The sequence below is a fragment of the Nomascus leucogenys genome, chromosome 8 (genome assembly GCF_006542625.1).
Source record: "Nomascus leucogenys isolate Asia chromosome 8, Asia_NLE_v1, whole genome shotgun sequence".
Lineage (NCBI taxonomy): Eukaryota > Metazoa > Chordata > Mammalia > Primates > Hylobatidae > Nomascus > Nomascus leucogenys.
Genome location: NC_044388.1, coordinates 17124605 through 17142060, shown reverse-complemented (window position 1 = coordinate 17142060; position 17456 = coordinate 17124605). Strand labels below are relative to the sequence as shown.

Genomic DNA, 17456 nt, shown 5'->3' with positions numbered 1-17456 from the left:
AGGTCGGGAATTGTCACCTAAGAGCTTCGTCCTGGCACCTGATTGGCTCTCTTTCCAGCTCCGCCTCCATCTCCTCCCGCCACCGCCCCTTGGCGATTCCACAGCGGCAGGCCTAGCAAAGTACGCAGGCGCAGGCGCTGCCTCTCTCTTCTAGCAGCCCGCCCTCCCTCTTCCCTCTCCCTCCCCTCTCCACCCCCTTCCCCTCCTCTCCGGGCCTGCGCGCGCGCGTCTTCCTCCGGCACGCGCCGCTGCTAGCCGAGCACTCTCGCTAGAGCCTCTGACTCGCGTGCCTTTTCCCCTCAGGTTGTCGGGAGAGCGGGATCCTGCTCCGCCACCGCAGCAGCAGCCCCGGCAGCCTCGGGCGACAGCGGCGGCGCGCGAGCCCCCGGGCGGACCGTACCACCGCTTGCCAGCACGCAGGGGGAGCCGCCCGTCTCGCCGCGCACGCCTCGGCGACCCCGCGGGGCTGAGGCGTCGCCGCGCCCGGCAGCGTGAGCGCAGAGCCGGCCTCGACCCCGAGCTCGGAGGCCCGCGGGCCGCGCCCGCCGCCGGCCCCACCCATCCGGGTCGAGGAGGCCGAGGCCATGGCCGAGACGGAGGAGCGGAGCCTGGACAACTTCTTTGCTAAGAGGGACAAGAAGAAGAAGAAGGAGCGGAGCAACCGGGCGGCGAGTGCCGCGGGCACAGCGGGCAGCGCCGGCGGGAGCAGTGGAGCCGCGGGTGCGGCGGGCGGTGGGGCGGGCGCTGGGACCCGGCCGGGCGACGGCGGGACCGCGAGCGCGGGGGCTGCGGGCCCAGGGACCGCCACCAAGGCTGTGACGAAGGTGAGGGGCCAGGAGGCCGGCACTCAGGGCCCGGGCCGCGCGCCGGTGCCCCATGTGCCCGCCCCCGCCTGCCGGGGAAGCGTCCGGGAGGGGCCGCGGAGGCCGGGCGGACGGGCGCGGGCCGCCACGTGACGCAGGATCTCCACCTCGGGCCGGCGTTGCCAGGGCTGGGACCCCTTCCGACACCCGCGGTGGAGCCGCCCTTCCCACCCCGCGTCGCTTGGCGTTAGCCAAGGCCCAGGCGGCGCCACCCTCCGGGGGCACTAGGTCCGGGGCCGCACTGCCCAGCACAGAGCAGCGTTTATCGGGTGACGTCTAGGCTGAGTAATTCCGTGTGCTGACCTCAGCCCAGTAGTTTGAGCTGAATTTTCGCTTTCAGCAGCCGCATTTGTAGCAGCTCTTTTGTGTTGACTTAGTCTCTAAGCCCGTGAAAGAAAAAGAAAACTCTCGGTGGCAAGGTTGAAGTAGAAATGTAGTTGTGAAATTCCTATTGACTTCTTCCTTCGGCTTTTCTTAGTTGCTTAAAGTAACAGCTCTCATGCAGGAACCCAGCGGAAGTATAGTGTTAGCCTACGAGCATGTTTATCCTCCATTTAGCCTAGTTTGCCCCAGAACGAAGCAAGAGTTTTGACCAGAAGACAAGTACATACTTAGTTTAGGTTCCAGCCACTTGATCCACTTTTCGTAGTGTGTTATTTGATTAGTTATATGTCTACAAAAAACTTTAATTGATCAAATGGCGTTTGTTTTACAGGACGAAGATGAATGGAAAGAATTGGAGCAAAAAGAGGTTGATTACAGCGGCCTCAGGGTTCAGGCAATGCAAATAAGGTATAGTCTGGTTACAAATGTGTTTAGATAACCTTTAGGACAGATATTGGATACAAGTTAGGTTTTCCTTTAGCCCCAAAGCAGCATCATAGTAGCCTTGTGCTCTAGATATGCTTATTAGGACTCAAATGGGTTCTGTCTACTCTTTCTCACTCCATGGAGGCAGCCCTTCCGTGTGCTCATGAAATTAGCTGCTGACTCTAAAATCCTGTGAGAGCTTGCCTATTTCCAGTTCTGGTTAGGCCTTCTCATTTGAGACAGCTAAAGTGGATTTTGTCGCTTCAAAATGTTTACTTTTAACATCGGTGACTGTACTTAGTTTGGGTTTCAAAAGTAATGTGGATGTTTTTCACATCCTCTCCAATAAGCAAGTGAATATATTTTTGTAATTGAAGTATATCATACTTACAGAGAGAGAGGTTTTATGTGTTCACACAGTGCAACCAACCTGTGCAATAAGCGCGCAGGTCAAGAAACTGAGTATTACTAATACAGAACAAGGTTCCCCTCCTAACACCTACTCACTGCATTCACCTTCAACATAACCACTATCCTAACACCATAATTTTTTCTAAAACTTCATAGGAATGGAATTATGTGTGAACATGTTATTTTTTAAAGTTCAAGAAAACATAGTAATTTTTAAAAATTGGGTAGTTTAGAAGATTTGAAATTAACATTTTGTCAAGTCCAGTCTATGGCAGTCAACTTTAAGGTTGATGTTAAGTAAGTGCTATATTTCAGAGGGTTCATAAAGTAGGAAAAAACAAGTGAAGATATGGTTCTGCTTTAAGATTAAAAAATCCTTTGCTCCCGATTTAAAGAAATAAAGGATCTTGATAAACTGTCTCCAGTTTGAAGTTTGCATTTTATAGGCAATGCCAGTGAGTGCGAGGCACAGTGGAGGAAATAGTTTCCTTAACTGAAAACTGTCTTTTGACCTCTCTGGATGTTAGTATCTATAGCTTTCGATAACTTACAAAGCTGCGTTAATATTATTGACATTTGTTGAACACCTACCACAGCTAGGCATTAATGTCCTACTGTGAAAACATCATTTTGTGAGCTTAACCAAAGTGAAACCCCCAGATTGATAATGGGAAACTTTCAGGAATGATGGCTCTTCCACTCTTGAGATTTCTTTGTAGTGGTGTTGAGTAGAAGTGATTAGACTTGAGTTTGATTCCCAACCACTTGTTGGCTTCCTTCATGTGTCTTCCTCTTTTCTGTCTCCTGGGGCTTGACCTGTAAAGAATGGGGAGGAGGGAATGTGAGGTTCTTACCATTTGGTATTGTGGAACTGCCTGTGTGTGTGGCTCCTGTTCTATTGTAAAGTTTGGCTCTTCTTAAGTCTTTTCTTTCCTAAGTGACTGCAGGTTCTTGAAAACGTGAGTGACTGGAAGAATAGTGTTTGGCCATGTTGAACTTGGCAAAAGTAGCACTTTTCTGAAGATAAAATTTTGGTTTCAAGTTCACTAAGGAGTGGAAATTGATTTGGTTAAACTATGGAGATTATTTAAACAGAACCTGTGTTTTTCTGTTACTGACTATAAATTACATGTTCATCTTCAGGGTTATTTTGGTCTTGATCTATTTTGGTTACTCTTGAGATAGTGAAAAGTGTCTTAAATAACTTACATACTTCACCCTTGCCAGGGATATAACTAAGTATCAGCTAGTACAAGCATTTAAGTTCTGTTCAACCTGAAGTAGACTAGCTTTTTTTTTTTTTTTTTTTTTTTGAGACATTTCGCTCTTTTGCCAGCTAGTGCGTGCGCATCTCGCTCCCACCTCCGCCTTCTGTTTCCTTTCCTCCTCCTCCCGTCCTTTCGCCCCCCCCCTGGCTATTTTTTTTTTTTAGAGAGTTTTCATTTTCAGCTGTCTGACTCTACCTCATATCCCCCCTTGCTCCAAGTGCTGGTTACAGCATGACAGTCCGCTAGACTAGCTTTTATTTTTTTTTTTTTTCTTAATCTGTCATTGCCTAGTGCATCTTGAGTATTCCTCTGCACCTGAGAACATCTTCCATATGCTTTACGCAGATCCATCTTGCTATGTGCTATTTTTTTTTTTCCTTACTGAGTTGCTGCGATTCATTCAGTTTTTTTTTTTTTTGAGACAGAGTTTCGCTCTTGTTGCGCAGGCTGGAGTGCAATGGCGCGATCTCAGCTCACCACAACCTCAGCCTCCCTGGTTCAAGCGATTCTCCTGCCTCAGCCTCCCGTGTAGCTGGGATTACAGGCATGTGTCATCACGCCCAGCTAATTTTGTGTTTTTAGTAGAGACGGCGTTTCTCCATGTTGTTCAGGCTGGTCTCGAACTCCTGACCTCAGGTGAAAGTGCTGGGATCACAGGAATGAGCCTCTGAGCCCAGCCAGATGTCACATACAATCTTAAAGTTCTTGACCCTGGTCCTTATAGTAGTTAGCATGTTAGTCTTTTACCCGTACGTTTGAAAGGGGAAATTTTTCATTAGCGGCAAATGTATTATATATTAAGATCCTATTTCACATTTACCAACCAGCTCAAGATTTAAGTACCAGGGTACTTAATGTGCCCAGTTTTGTGTCTGAATTAGCAGATCTTATTCAAGGTCATGCTGTTACAGACAAATTCTTGAGAGGGAAGCCATTGAGGTGGTTATAAAGGAGCCTGTCATTTGAGTTAGATCCTTGGTTGTTTGTAGGCCCTGTAGGCCTCTTTCATCTCTATTTTTTCATTTTTTTGAGACAGTCTCTCTTTGTCACCCAGGTTGGAATGCAGTGGCATGATCATAGCTCACTGTAGTCTTGAACTCCTGGGTTCAAGTGATCCTCCCACCTCAGCCTCCCGAGTAGCTGGGACTACAGGTGTGAGTTGCCACCCCTGACTAATCTTACTTTTTTTCTGTAGATGAGGTCTGTGTTACCTAGGCTGGTTTCAAAACTCCTGGCCACAAGTGATCTCAAAGCAAAGGAATCACAGGCATGAGCTGCTAGGCCCAGCCACTTCTATCTTTAAAGTGGATTTTTGGGAGAATGTTAGAAAGATTTAATTCTTGAAGGTATACAGTGTTGAGCGTTTGTCATGTTTCAGTAAATAATTGAGTTCTTGGAGCCCAGTGGTTTTCTAGAAACTTTGGTGAGAAATCTAGACTTAAACCTGGTAGAGCTGGTTACATTATCCAAGGTGGATTTATTCTAGCAAATACTTATGTGACTACTCTGCTAGACACTGAGGTTTTCTGGTTGTAGGAATAAGTCATGCTGTAATAGACAACAGTAGATAATTTCAAAGAGATGTGCAAAGTGCTCTGGGGCAGAGGAGAGACATTTCATCATCCATGAAGGGGTCAGGAAAGATTCTTTGGATGAGGTGCAGTGACATTTTAAACCTCCAGGCCAGGCATAGCTGATCAGGCCATGTTTATCTCCCCATTTTACTGTTGCAGCAATGCTAAGTATAATAGGGACAAACCTGTGGAGATGCCCGGTATTCCAGCAGCTCAGTCCAGTCTGATTTTTGTTTTAGCTGCTTCCCCCTAGTGTTGGGGAAGGGGAGTTAGGATGTGTAAATTCTCATGTCTCTTGAGGTAAAAAGATAAGGCTGTTCTGTTCTTTATAAATATACTGCTGCAGGATGTGTGATCCTATCAGCCTTACTAAAGAAAATGCATTTCTCAAATCTTAGAGAATGTTTTTGCATCATACCTTAGAGCTATAAAGGGGATAAAATGAATTAAAAGATAATGTGAAATAATACAGCCTCTAAAATCCCACACTATTTTGGCTCTGCTACTTTGTAGCCCTGGGGGAGGTACTTAAGTTTCCTCATACATAGATACAGTGGGTCTCTTGCCTGCCTTAGTGTTACTGTGACGTTTAACTTTGTACAGTGGGGTGGAATGCTGCCTGCTGCAGTAGATATTCAGTAAATCCCCCTTTTGTAGCATCATTATTCTCACCTTACCAGTAGTGCCTTACAGACTTACACATATTTAAGACTATGTATGTGGAATTGTGATGAATTTACAGCATTATTGTAGTGTTTATTTATAAAATTCAGCTGATGAGAAGCTATATATTATATTTGGGTCAAACACTGAATTTCAGCCTGTCTCCCATGGAAGTAACCGTTTGGAACATGTTTCTTGTTTGGCTATGACATTTGGAGAGTTGATACTTTCTGAAATATGTAAATATGAAAAAGTAATAAAATATGTAAATCATTTCTACCCTGCTAACTGGCATTTAGGCAAGCCTCTAAGCATCTCTGGGCTTCAGTTCCTTCAGTTGTTGGATGAAGAGTTCTTTTGGTTTGTTCGTTCTTTTTTTTTTTTTTGATAGAGTTTTTGCTTTTGTTACGCAGGCTGGGGTGCAATGGCGCGATCTCTGCTCACTGCAACCTCCACCTCCCAAGTTCAAGCGATTCTCCTGCCTCAGCCTCCCAAGTAGCTGGGATTACAGGCATGTGCCACCACGCCTAGCTAATGTTTGTATTTTTAGTAGAGACAGGGTTTCACCATGTCGGTCAGGCTGGTCTCGAACTCCTGACCTCCAGTGATCTGCCCGCCTCTGCCTCCCAAGATGCTGGGATTACAGGCGTGAGCCACTGCGCCCGGCTGATGAAGAGTCTTGACTAGACAATTTCCACATGTTTAGTTTAGCTAGTATTTCAGAATCTTAACCCAAAATACTTATTTATTTTTATTATTATTATACTTTAAGTTCTAGGGTACATGTACACAACGTGCAGGTTTGTTACATAGGTATATATGTGCCATGGTGGTTTGCTGCACCCATCAACTCATCATTTACATTAGGTATTTCTCCTAACACCATCCCTCCCCCAGTCCCCCACCCCCCAACAGGCCTTGGTGTGTGATGTTCCCCTCCCTGTGTCCATTTGTTCTCATTGTTCAGCTCCCACTTATGAATGAGAAAATGCAGTGTTTGGTTTTCTGTCCTTGTGATATTTTGCTGAGAATGATGGTTTCCAGCTTTATCCATGTCCCTGCAAAGGACATGAGCTCATCCATTTTTATGGCTGCATAGTATTCTATGGTGTATATGTGCAACATTTTCTTTATCCAGTCTATCATTGATGGACATTTGGAAAAACCCAAAATATTTATTAAAAAAAATTTTTTTGGCCGGGCACAGTGGCTCACGCTGTAATCCCAGCACTCTGGGAGGCTGAGGCGGGTGGATTACTTGAGGTCAGGAGTTCGAGACCAGCCTGGCCAACACGGTGAAACCCCATCTCTACTAAATACAAAAAAATTAGCTGGGCATGATGGTGCATGCCTGTAATCCCAGTTACTTGGCAGGCTGAGATAGAAGAATTGCTTGAACCTGGGAGGCGGAGGTTGCAGTGAGCCAAGATCAGGCCATTGCACTCCAGTCTGGGCAACAGGAGTGAAACTCCATCTCAAAAAAAAATAGAGACAGGGTCTCACTGTGTTGCTATGTTGCTCAGGCTGGTTTTGAACTCCTGGCCTCAAATGATCCTCCCACCTTGGCCTTCCAAAGTGCTGGGATTACGGGCATGAGCCACTGCCTGGCGAAGAATCCAGAATACTAAATTGTCTCCTTGTGCCTTTTATTATTGATGTACAATCCCTCTAATTAAACAGATTATGCTTATTTTTTGGTGATAGTTTGTAAACTAGGTGTATTTTAAATTTGTGGTTTTTTTTTTTTTTTTTAATTTTATTCCTAAGGGCAAGGAGATGTTAGACACTAGACAGTAAAAAAAAACTTCAGTTGAGATACTGTCACTATTCCATCAGACCAAATAGGAGTTTTTATTTAAAAGCTTTTTGTGAGGCTGGGCGTGGTGGCTCACTCCTGTAATCCCAGCACTTTGGGAGGCAGAGGTAGGAGGATCACCTGAGGCCAGGAGTTCAAGACCAGCCTGGGCAAGACCCTGTCTCTACAAAAAATGTAAAAAAGTAAAATTAGCCAGTTGTGGTGGTCTGCACCTTTAGTTCTAGCTTACTTGGGAGGTTGAGGTGGGAGTATCTCTTGAGCCCTGGAGTTGAAGATTACGGTGAGCTAAGATTGGGCCTCTGTACTCCAGCCTGGGTGACAGAGCAAGACCCTGTCTCTAAAAAATTTTTAAAAATAAAAAATTTTTTTATGTAGGTTATAAAAATAATATGCTTGTTTTTACAAATTTTTTGAGAAAAATGTAGAAGCATAAAGAAATATGTAAGAATTATCTGTAGTCTCTTCTACTTAGAGATAATCAGTAAATAGTGCCGATTATTATGGGGTTGTCAGCTCCATTTTACATAAGAAGAAATTGAGGTATAAAGAAATTAAGTGCCATATTCAAAGTTTCCTGGCTGGTAAGTGGCAGAGCCTGGATTTGAACCAGGAAGCCTGACTTTAGAATCTGCTTCTAATTGTTTGCTGCATGAAGAAGATAAAGTCATACATTCTGACATCCAGAGCTACTCTATAAAACTTTTTAAAATTGTTGTAGATGTTTTTATATTTATATTAGGTATATAGATGTTGTTTTAGTGAATTTTGGTTTGTATGACATGAATACTACCTCCATGTCAGCATAGGGTTTACATTTTAAATGGCTGCATAGAATTCTCTTACATGTTAACGAACAGGAAAACTGAGGGATGGCTTGGCTATATTTTTATTTTAAATTGTATTTTTTTCTTTCTCAGACCTCTTAGGGGTGAATTGCCATATTCTCTATCCTTTTTCCTCTCAGATAAAGTTGTAAGTAAAATCTTGCTGTAAATGTAGACGAGATAAATCTGTTCTTCTTTCCACTCTCTTCCTCATTGTCACTCTAGCCTCTAAATTCTGCAGTCACTTCTGGTTGGTAGGTAATTCATACAATGCTGCCATTATTTTTTATTTTTTATTTTTGACACGGAGTCTCGCTCTGTCACCCAGGCTGGAGTGCAGTGGCAGTCTTGGCCCACTACAACCTCTGCCTCTTGGGTTCACCTGATTCTCCTGCCTCAGCCTCCCAAGTAGCTGAGATAACAAGTGTGTGTCACCACACCTGGCTGATTTTTGTGTTTTTAGTAGAGATGGGGTTTTGCCATGTTGGCCAGGCTGGTCTCGAACTCCTGACCTCAGGTGATCCGTCTGCCTTGGCTCCCAAAGTGCTGGGATTACAGTCGTGAGCCACCGCGCCTGGCCAGTGCCATTATTTTTGAATGGCATTTTGCCACTTATTTTTTTCTAAGTATCTTTAAAGGAGACAGTCAAGCTAGTCAAGAACTTTGTCTTATAGTCAGCATGTGTCTTGTTTTAATAGAAATGGAAGGAAAGCATCCTTAGATATCCTTTTGCAGCAGCCAAGAGAGGCTGTGATGTTCCCAAGGTTATACAGTTAAGAGAGTCAGGGTGATAAGTGGAAGGCCAGGGACAGAGTTTTGGGAACCAGCCTTTTTTTTACAGGTAGGTGGGGGAAAGGTAGAATGGTGAAGGAGTTGAGAAGCTTGAAGACCTAGGAAAAGCACCATTGTCATGAAAAATAATTTTATGAAAAGGTTGGTAGTTTCTGCCAGGTGTATCTTCAAGGTGAAGAGTTGCATAAAGGACATTCGATTTAGCCATTATTGTGCTTTAATATCCCTGTTGTCAGTATCCCTTTTGTCAAGAGACAAAAGATATATACACGGTAATTTAGGACATGTAAAGTTACATAAAATAATAAAAAGTAATCCAGCAAAAAGAGAAATAAAGATACCTTGGAAAAATAGATTATGACTCCAGTCAATTCAAGAATAAATTAATTAGCATTGAGAAAATACTGCAAGCAGTCTTAAGATGGTATGTTACCACTGAGGGTATCTTTTCCATTTATAACATCTGGAAAGCCAAAGACTGAGCTGTTATATATTTTTTTAAACAGGTGATAAATACATGTCTGATGTTAGGGGCTAATTCTATCCTCTGTAAACACTGGACACAGACTTGTTTTCATCTGCTGGAATGTGAATTCTAATTCTGAGAGGATTTTGTTACGTGCGAAAGGATTGGCAAATAAAATTATACAACTTTCAAAACTCTTCATTTGCTCACTAAAAATATACTTACCTTAAATGCCTGTTTGTACACTTTGGTGCAAGGAAAATTTTGTAATTGTGCTCTTAATCCTTCAGCTCACCCTCTTCTCTGCATTTCAGGTTGTATCATCCTCTCTTCCCTCCCTTAGTCGCTTGAGGTGGTAACTGGGGTCCTGCTCTTATGTGGGGCTGCTATAAATGATCAGGCATATTGTCACAGAGGCACATCAGTTTTTTTTATTTTTATTTTTTTGAGACAGAGTCATGCTCTGTCGCCCAGGAGGGAGTGCAGTGGCACGATCTCAGCTCAATGCAGCCTCCGCCTTCCGGGTTCAAGGGATTCTCCTGCCTCAGCTTCGCCAGTAGCTGGGATTGTAGGTGTGTGCCCTCATGCCTGGCTAATTTTTGTATTTTTAGTACAGATGGGTTTCGCCATGTTGCCCAGCCTGGTCTTGAACTCCTGACCTCAGGTGGTCCACCCGTCTTGGCTCCTGAAGTCCTGGGATTACAGGTGTGAGCCACTGTACCCGGCCTCACTTTTTAAATAAGTAAGACGTTCAGTCTTAAAAGAGATTGACTTCTTCAGGGTTGTACAGATAATCATGGATAAAACTTAACGATTTGGACTGAGAATTTTCTTGGTGGTTCCTTAATGAATTTACATGTTTGCTTTTCCAACAGTGAAAAGGAAGATGAAGATAATGAAAAGAGACAAGATCCAGGTGATAACTGGGAAGAAGGTGGAGGTGGTGGTGGAGGTATGGAAAAATCTGCAGGTCCCTGGAATAAAACAGCTCCAGTACAAGCACCTCCTGCTCCAGTAATTGGTAATTTTACTATTTCAGTTTCAGATGTCTAATGTATATATGATTTTATATACGGTCCACTTTCAACTAAGTGCATGACTGGTGGGTGAGGAGGAGAGGCTCCTTTTCATTCCTGGTAGAGTGGGATGTGTATATATCTTGTTAAAGACTTTAAAATCCTAAATAAAAGGAATCTGGAAGTTAAAAGACATACTTTTGTCCTATATGTTGCTGTAAAATTTATATAGATATTTGATTCCAGTTTCATTTACTGGAATTGAGTATTTCTTCTAATATTCTCTTTAAATATTAACTACTTGCTAATGGAGGAAAAGGTAAGGAAAAGACTTTAATTTACTAGAATCCAAGGTAAGCTTCATTTAGGATTTTTAGTAGTAACTACCCTAGGGTTAGGTTTAACTCCAAAAGTTTTCATGAGAGAGAAAATTCCTGAAGCTTTTATCATTTAAAATATTTTTGACAGCTGAGTAAGGACAGAAAGACAAGGGGCCCCCTTTTTTATTCCCTATTTAACTTTCCTGTTTTTTGAAGCATGAATTCTCAGCAGGGGCGATTTTATCATTCTGAAGGGGGTAAAAGTTGCTTCTTATAGAATGAAGGAATCTTATACTTTTTTTTTTTTTTTTTTTTGAGACAGAGTCTCGCTCTGTCACCCAGGCTGGAGTGCAGTGGCGCAATCTCGGCTCGCTGCAAGCTCTGCCTCCCGGGTTCATGCCATTCTCCTGCCTCAGCCTCTCCGAGTAGCTGGGACTACAGGCGCCCGCCACCACGCCCGGCTAATTTTTTGTATTTTTAGTAGAGACGGGGTTTCACCGTGGTCTCGATCTCCTGACCTCAAGATCCGCCCGCCTCGGCCTCCCAAAGTGCTGGGATTACAAGCGTGAGCCACCGTGCCCGGCTAGGAATCTTATACCTTAACAGTCGTTTGTGGCCCACGAAAAGACTAGATTGCATAAACAGATGTATAGTATATCTGCAGTATTAATTCATGGAGCGGGGGTGCAGTTAGGAAACAGATGTCTGAAAGGTCTCCTAGGGCAATAATGAAAGTTTAAGAGCACTACTTTAAAGAAATGTATACTCATTTTATTTAGAATGTTATAAAGAACAACATATCACTCCAAATCTTGCTATGCAGAAATCACAGATAACTACTACTATACGTTAAATTTTTATTTTTATATTTTTTAGAGACAGGGTTTCACTCTGGCCCAGGCTGGAGAGCAGTCGTGCAATCATGGCTCATTGCAGCCCCTCAGCTGCTTGGGCTCAAGTGATCCTCCCACCCCAGCCTTCCAAGTAGACTACCGGGGCACGCCACCTGTTTATTTTATTGTAGAGATGAGATGTCACTATGTTGCCCAGGCTAGTCTTCAACTCCTGGGTTCAAGCAGTCCTCCCACCTTAGCTTCCCGAAGTGCTGGGATTGCAGGTGTGAGCCACCATACCCGGTCTTATGTTTTTAAATCATCTTTAGAATCTTTTTCTTTTGTTTGTTTTGTTTGAGACAGAGTCTGGCTCCTGACTTCAAGTGATCTGCCCGCCTCGGCCTCCCAAAGTGCTGGGATTACAGGCATGAGCCATCGTGCCTGGCTAGAACCTTTTTTTCTTTTTCTTTTTCTTTTTTTTTTAGACAAAGTCTCACTCTCTTGCCCAGGCTGGAGTGCAGTGGCACAATCTTGGGTCACTGCAACCTCCGCCTCCCGGGTTCAAGCTGTTCTCCTGCCTCAGCCTCCTGAGTAGCTGGGATTACAGGCGTGCACCACCATGCCCCGCTACATCTTTGTATTTTTAGTAGAGACAGGGTTTCACCATGTTGGCCAGGCTGGTTTTGAACTCCTGGCCTCAAGTGATCTGCCTGCCTCGGCCTCCCAAAGTGCTAGGATTACAGGCTTGAGCCACCGCACCCAGCCCTGGCTAGAATCTTAAAAAAATAACCACACTGGCATTTCATTAAATAAATTCTTTACATATGGCATCTTAATCAGTCCACCAATCAGGTAAAGAAGTAATTCATATTTACTGGTAGGGAAACTGAGGACTAAAATCCTATTCTGAGAGGCAGTCCCTGATGAGACCAGTCATCCAGGCCCAGCAGTTTCCTTTTCTACTTCCAGTAATTTGGTTTGTGGAACTCATCATTTACGTAGATTACTAAAGTTGCACATGGAGGAGGAGTTAGAATACTACCCTAGAAAAATACAATGTTTTCACTTTTCTTTTTTCTTTTTTGAGAGACGGAGTCTCCTTCTGTTGCCCAGGCTGGAATGCAGTGGCTCAATATTGGCTCACTGCAACCTCTGCCTCCTAGGTTCAAGCCTTTCTCCTGCCTCAGCCCCCTGAGTAGCTGGGATTACAGGTGCCTGCCATCATGCCCAGCTAAGTTTTGTATTTTTAGTAGAGAGGGTTTCACCATGTTGGCCCAGCTGGTCTTGAACTCCTGACCCCAGGTGATCGACCCACCTCAGCCTCCCAAAGTACTGGGATTACAGGCATGAGCCACCATGCCCGGCCTGTTTTCACTTTCAGACGTTTTCTGAAATGACTAACCTGTGGTCTGACCCAGAGACCCTGGTATTGTTTTTTCTATAATTGTTAAATGATTGGGAATGCAAGAATAGCTTATTAAAATGCTGAGCATTTAAATAGTTTATCTAAAAGTTGTTATAAAATACTAGTTACAGAAACCCCAGAACCGGCGATGACTAGTGGTGTGTATAGGCCTCCTGGGGCCAGGTTAACCACAACAAGGAAAACACCACAAGGACCACCAGAAATCTACAGTGATACACAGTTCCCATCCCTGCAGTCAACTGCCAAGCATGTAGAAAGCCGGAAGTAAGTACTATAATTAATTGCATTTTGTTTGGGACTTCTGTTCCTTGGCCAGGGAGTGGGATATAGGGGATGTGCATACCCACCCAAGGGAGACTACTCCTTAACTAATAAAGCCTGAGCTTCAGCTGACAGGCAGCTGAGAATCAGGATGGGACTTTATATGCCCAGAAGGGAGGAAAGGGGGAGGGCAAAGAGCACTGGAGACACTTTGTCTTCTGTCTGCAAAAGTTTATCTTAGCCCTGGTTTATGTTGTTTTATAGCAATGACAAGTTTTAATGTAGTTAAAATTCTTTTATAATTAAGTGGCTTTTGCTCCTTATAATATGGAAACTAGAAATATAAAAGCACTGTTTAATTGTATTCCCAGTTAATGTGACTATAGACAGAAGATGTTGGCATTTATAAATCTAATATTAAAATAATCTTATTTCAGCAGGTACTTAAAATGAATACTACCTGGAATTAAATGACTACATATGGCACATCTACATCTTACTTAGGGACATGAATTTTTTAAAATAAATAAAATGGGAAGAAATGTAAATGACATCAGATGGAAATGTGTTTTTTGGGGTGGCTTTTAGAATAAATCCCAGCCTTTTCACCACTTTGAGAGCACAGCTGGCTTGAATTTAAACCTCCACGTGGACTTGCTCCTCTGCTCTGTCTTAAAAAATGTATAAGGGACCTTTGGGAGGGCAGTGATTCACCACACTCAAGTTTCTTTACCTGATCTAATCAGATCCACTCCCACAAAATTGATGTGAGGAGAAATCATTGACCAATGAGTAGAATTTACTTGAATGAGAAAATTGTTACCCTTGTGCATAAAGAGAGAGATTATCTATTACTTGCTAAAAGTGAAAGTCTTAGGAGGAATGTCATTACACAGCTTTTAACAGTTTTCTTCAAGTTTGTCTTGAAATAGGGTCACAGTTAATACTATTCAGTAGAAGATAGGACCCTAGAGCTTCAGTACAGCGTTCTGTGTTTTCTGTTCGAATTGAAGCCTTAAAATGGTTTTCTAAGAAGGATTTTATATATGCCTCCACTCCTACCCCTTCCCAGGATTCTTCTAAGAGGTGGCTTTTTTTTAAATTCAAGGACGAATATTTTTCAAAAACCCTAGTGAAGAAGAAATATTTACTGATTACATTTCTTTTCCCTTAGGGATAAAGAAATGGAGAAGAGCTTTGAAGTAGTAAGACACAAAAATAGAGGTAGGGATGAGGTTTCAAAAAACCAGGCCCTTAAACTTCAGCTAGACAACCAATATGCTGTGCTTGAAAATCAGAAAAGCAGCCACTCACAATACAATTAAGGAATGGGCTTTGCTAACCCTTCTGAGGTAACTAGACTGCACCACCAACAGCCATTCATCATCTGATCTCTGCTGGATCTACAGACACTGATGCAGACCACTCGATTTCATGACTGGCCCTATTGCACTATGGAAGTTAAAGTGTCACGACTGCTCTATGCATATTGGAATTAGGGGAATTTTCATTGTTATATAAATGTGTGAACTAGTTTCAACAGTGTTCTTTCATATTTACTCTGCAAATACAAAAAACCAAAACCTGCAGCCAGTGGTCATTTCAAAATCTTTTTATGTTCAGATACTGAGCCTTCATAAGGGTTGACTACCTCAGATTTGCTGCACTCATTGTGGACTTCATGTGGATCACAACTTCTGGATAAGAAGATTACAACTATTAAGTGTCGATGTGAACCTTGCAACCAGCTCTACTGGATTCTTATCAGAAATCCTGCATAAAAAGTCAGCCATCTGGGTTCTGATCTGCTGTAAAAGATGAAGATTTAAGTGACCTTAATTAACCTGTCCTGTGCCCTACCCTTAAGGAATACTCTCTGTAGTAGGCTGTGGTTATATTAGACTTCCTGGAACACACCGCTGAAAAGAACTGATGTGTTCAGATCATCTGTGTAGGGCTGTGATTTGTAATTTAAACTTTAATTGTATTCTGAGGTAACCACAAAATAAATTCAACCAAACTGGGGTCCACCAAGTGGGGGAAGGGGTAAGGGAGAGAATAATCTTGGATTTGTTTTTTTTTTTGGTGATTTTTTTATTTGGATAGTGCTTTTTTGTTTTGTTTTTGTTCTGCATTAAGGCCTTTTTTGCTTTGACTTGAAATAAGTTCTTTGACAGAGCATATTGCTTGGTTAAGTAAGTAACCTAAAGTATGCATTAGGATTGTGAAATGTGAGTATGCCAATCCTGAGGGTGGAACCAAATAGCCTGTGATGAAAAGGGCAGTGGATTCTGGAGGCTGTACTTCAGGTGCTGCTATAATGCCTCATCTAATCAGGTCTAAATCATGTAGTAAACTGCAGTGGGAAGAATATGCTTTCTGCTCAGGCTAAGAGGTTCACTGATCTGGCCTTACAAATTCAGAGCAACATGAGCAAAACCTCAGCTAAAACTCATTAAGTGTCATGGATTGTGCACGATATTTGATAAGAATTCCTCATGTACTTGTGCCCAATTTTTCAAGGTATTGGCTGTTCTATAGATGCAGTGATTGTCCCAGCTAGCTCTGTTATCAACCTTTTGGTGTGTCTTTATGTTCATTTGGAGAGTCAGGGCGAAAGACAGGTGATGTAGCACTTCTGTTTTTAATAATTACAGCTTAAAATACCTATTAATAGTTTTGGGTCATTTAAAGGGACTTGAGGCTACCCAGAATTACAGAAGAGTGTCCACCTAACAAGATGGTCTGGCAGTTTCCTAGTTTTGTATCTGGTTCAATAGAAATACCTGAAAGTGGTAATGTGACCACTTGATGCAGAGTCTGGGTTTCTCTATAATGAATCCCTTTGCCAAATGCATGAGTTGCAGACTTGCTACGGGCAAGAGTGAAGCAAGTGGGGGAGTAAAACTATTTTGATGTGGGAGCATTTTCAGATAGGAGTTTAGTCTTAACGAAAGTGTCCGTGCAGGAATTGGACTCCGAGGAGGGTTACAGTATCTCCTGACAGGACCTGCCACTCATATCTGGGCAATAATGTTGACATTTGAGGTGGCAGGCAGGATGCCTGCCTTCTAATATATTTGGGTGAGTAGCTGAGCCAGCCAAGGGGGGGTTGAATGATTAGATCAGAATGGGATTCTTGGTAAACTGAAGACTTACTTGGGAACGAAAAACCTTAAAAAATAATCTATCATTGAACTGTGCATTTTCCCTGCATTTTTTCCCAACAAAATTTTGTTGGGGGTTATGTTACTGAAGAACGAACAGATGAATAAGTGGAGGTGTTATGTAAAGGCATATTGTACTCGAAATCTGAAGACCTGCAGCAGATTTAAATTATAATTCTTGTTATAACTTTTTAAAAGATTGTGAAAATATCAAAATGTACATGAATCAAGTTTTAATATACTGTATGATGGGTGGATGAGGCTGTCCATTGTACCATTTGTTTGAATTCTCAGGCATGGTTTGGCAGTGCAAGAATTCTGTAACGTTAACAAATTCAATAAAAAGTAAATATATGGATTTTGGACTGTAATGGTTATTTTAAAGCCTTATTCTGTCTTTGAAAATGGTGAGGTGAGGTCACACCTCTCTTGCTGTGGGAAGGTGAAGATGCTCTAAACTCAGAGGTGTACTTTTTTTTTTTTTTTTTTTGAGACAGTCTTGCTCTGTCGCCCAGGCTGGAGTGCAGTGGTGTGATCTTGGCTCACTGCAACGTCCGCCTCCCCGGTTCAAGCGATTCTCCTGCCTCAGCCTCCTGAATAGCTGGGATTACAGGTACGCACCACCACACCCAGCTAATTTTTGTATTTTTAGTAGAGACGGAGTTTCACCATGTTGGCCAGGCTGGTCTTGAACTCCTGACCTTGTGTTCCACCTGCCTCGGCCTCCCAAAGTGCTGGGATTACAGGCATGAGTCACCGGGCCTGGCCAGGAGTGTACTTCTGTTTCAGAAGTGTTTACAGAGTACTCAAGCATAAAAAAGACTGATGAGGATTTAGGCAAACCAAAGACAGTGAAAAAAGAAATAGAAAATTTAAAAAATACAAAACGAGGCATGAAAGTGGCTGCAAAGCCGTGACAAATATTTTTGGAAAACTTGAAATACAC

At 42.9% G+C, this 17456-nt stretch overlaps 1 protein-coding gene across 4 annotated transcripts; it reads left to right on the top strand.

The window, feature by feature from the left end:
• The first annotated feature begins 567 nt into the window (after window positions 1–567).
• Window positions 568–16868, top strand: CDV3 (CDV3 homolog). Of its 4 annotated transcripts, XM_030816812.1 has the most exons (6): window positions 568–824; window positions 1579–1655; window positions 10363–10508; window positions 13187–13346; window positions 13781–13783; window positions 14518–16868. In XM_030816812.1, exons 1-6 carry the CDS (start codon window positions 585–587, stop codon window positions 14666–14668), a joined length of 777 nt encoding a protein of 258 aa, XP_030672672.1. In that variant the 5' UTR covers window positions 568–584; the 3' UTR covers window positions 14669–16868. The 4 variants fall into 4 exon arrangements, with proteins under 4 accessions (XP_030672672.1, XP_030672675.1, XP_030672673.1 ...); XM_030816815.1 differs by lacking the exon at window positions 13781–13783 and having other exon boundaries at window positions 14967–16868; XM_030816813.1 differs by lacking the exon at window positions 13781–13783.
• Window positions 16869–17456: the final 588 nt, after the last annotated feature.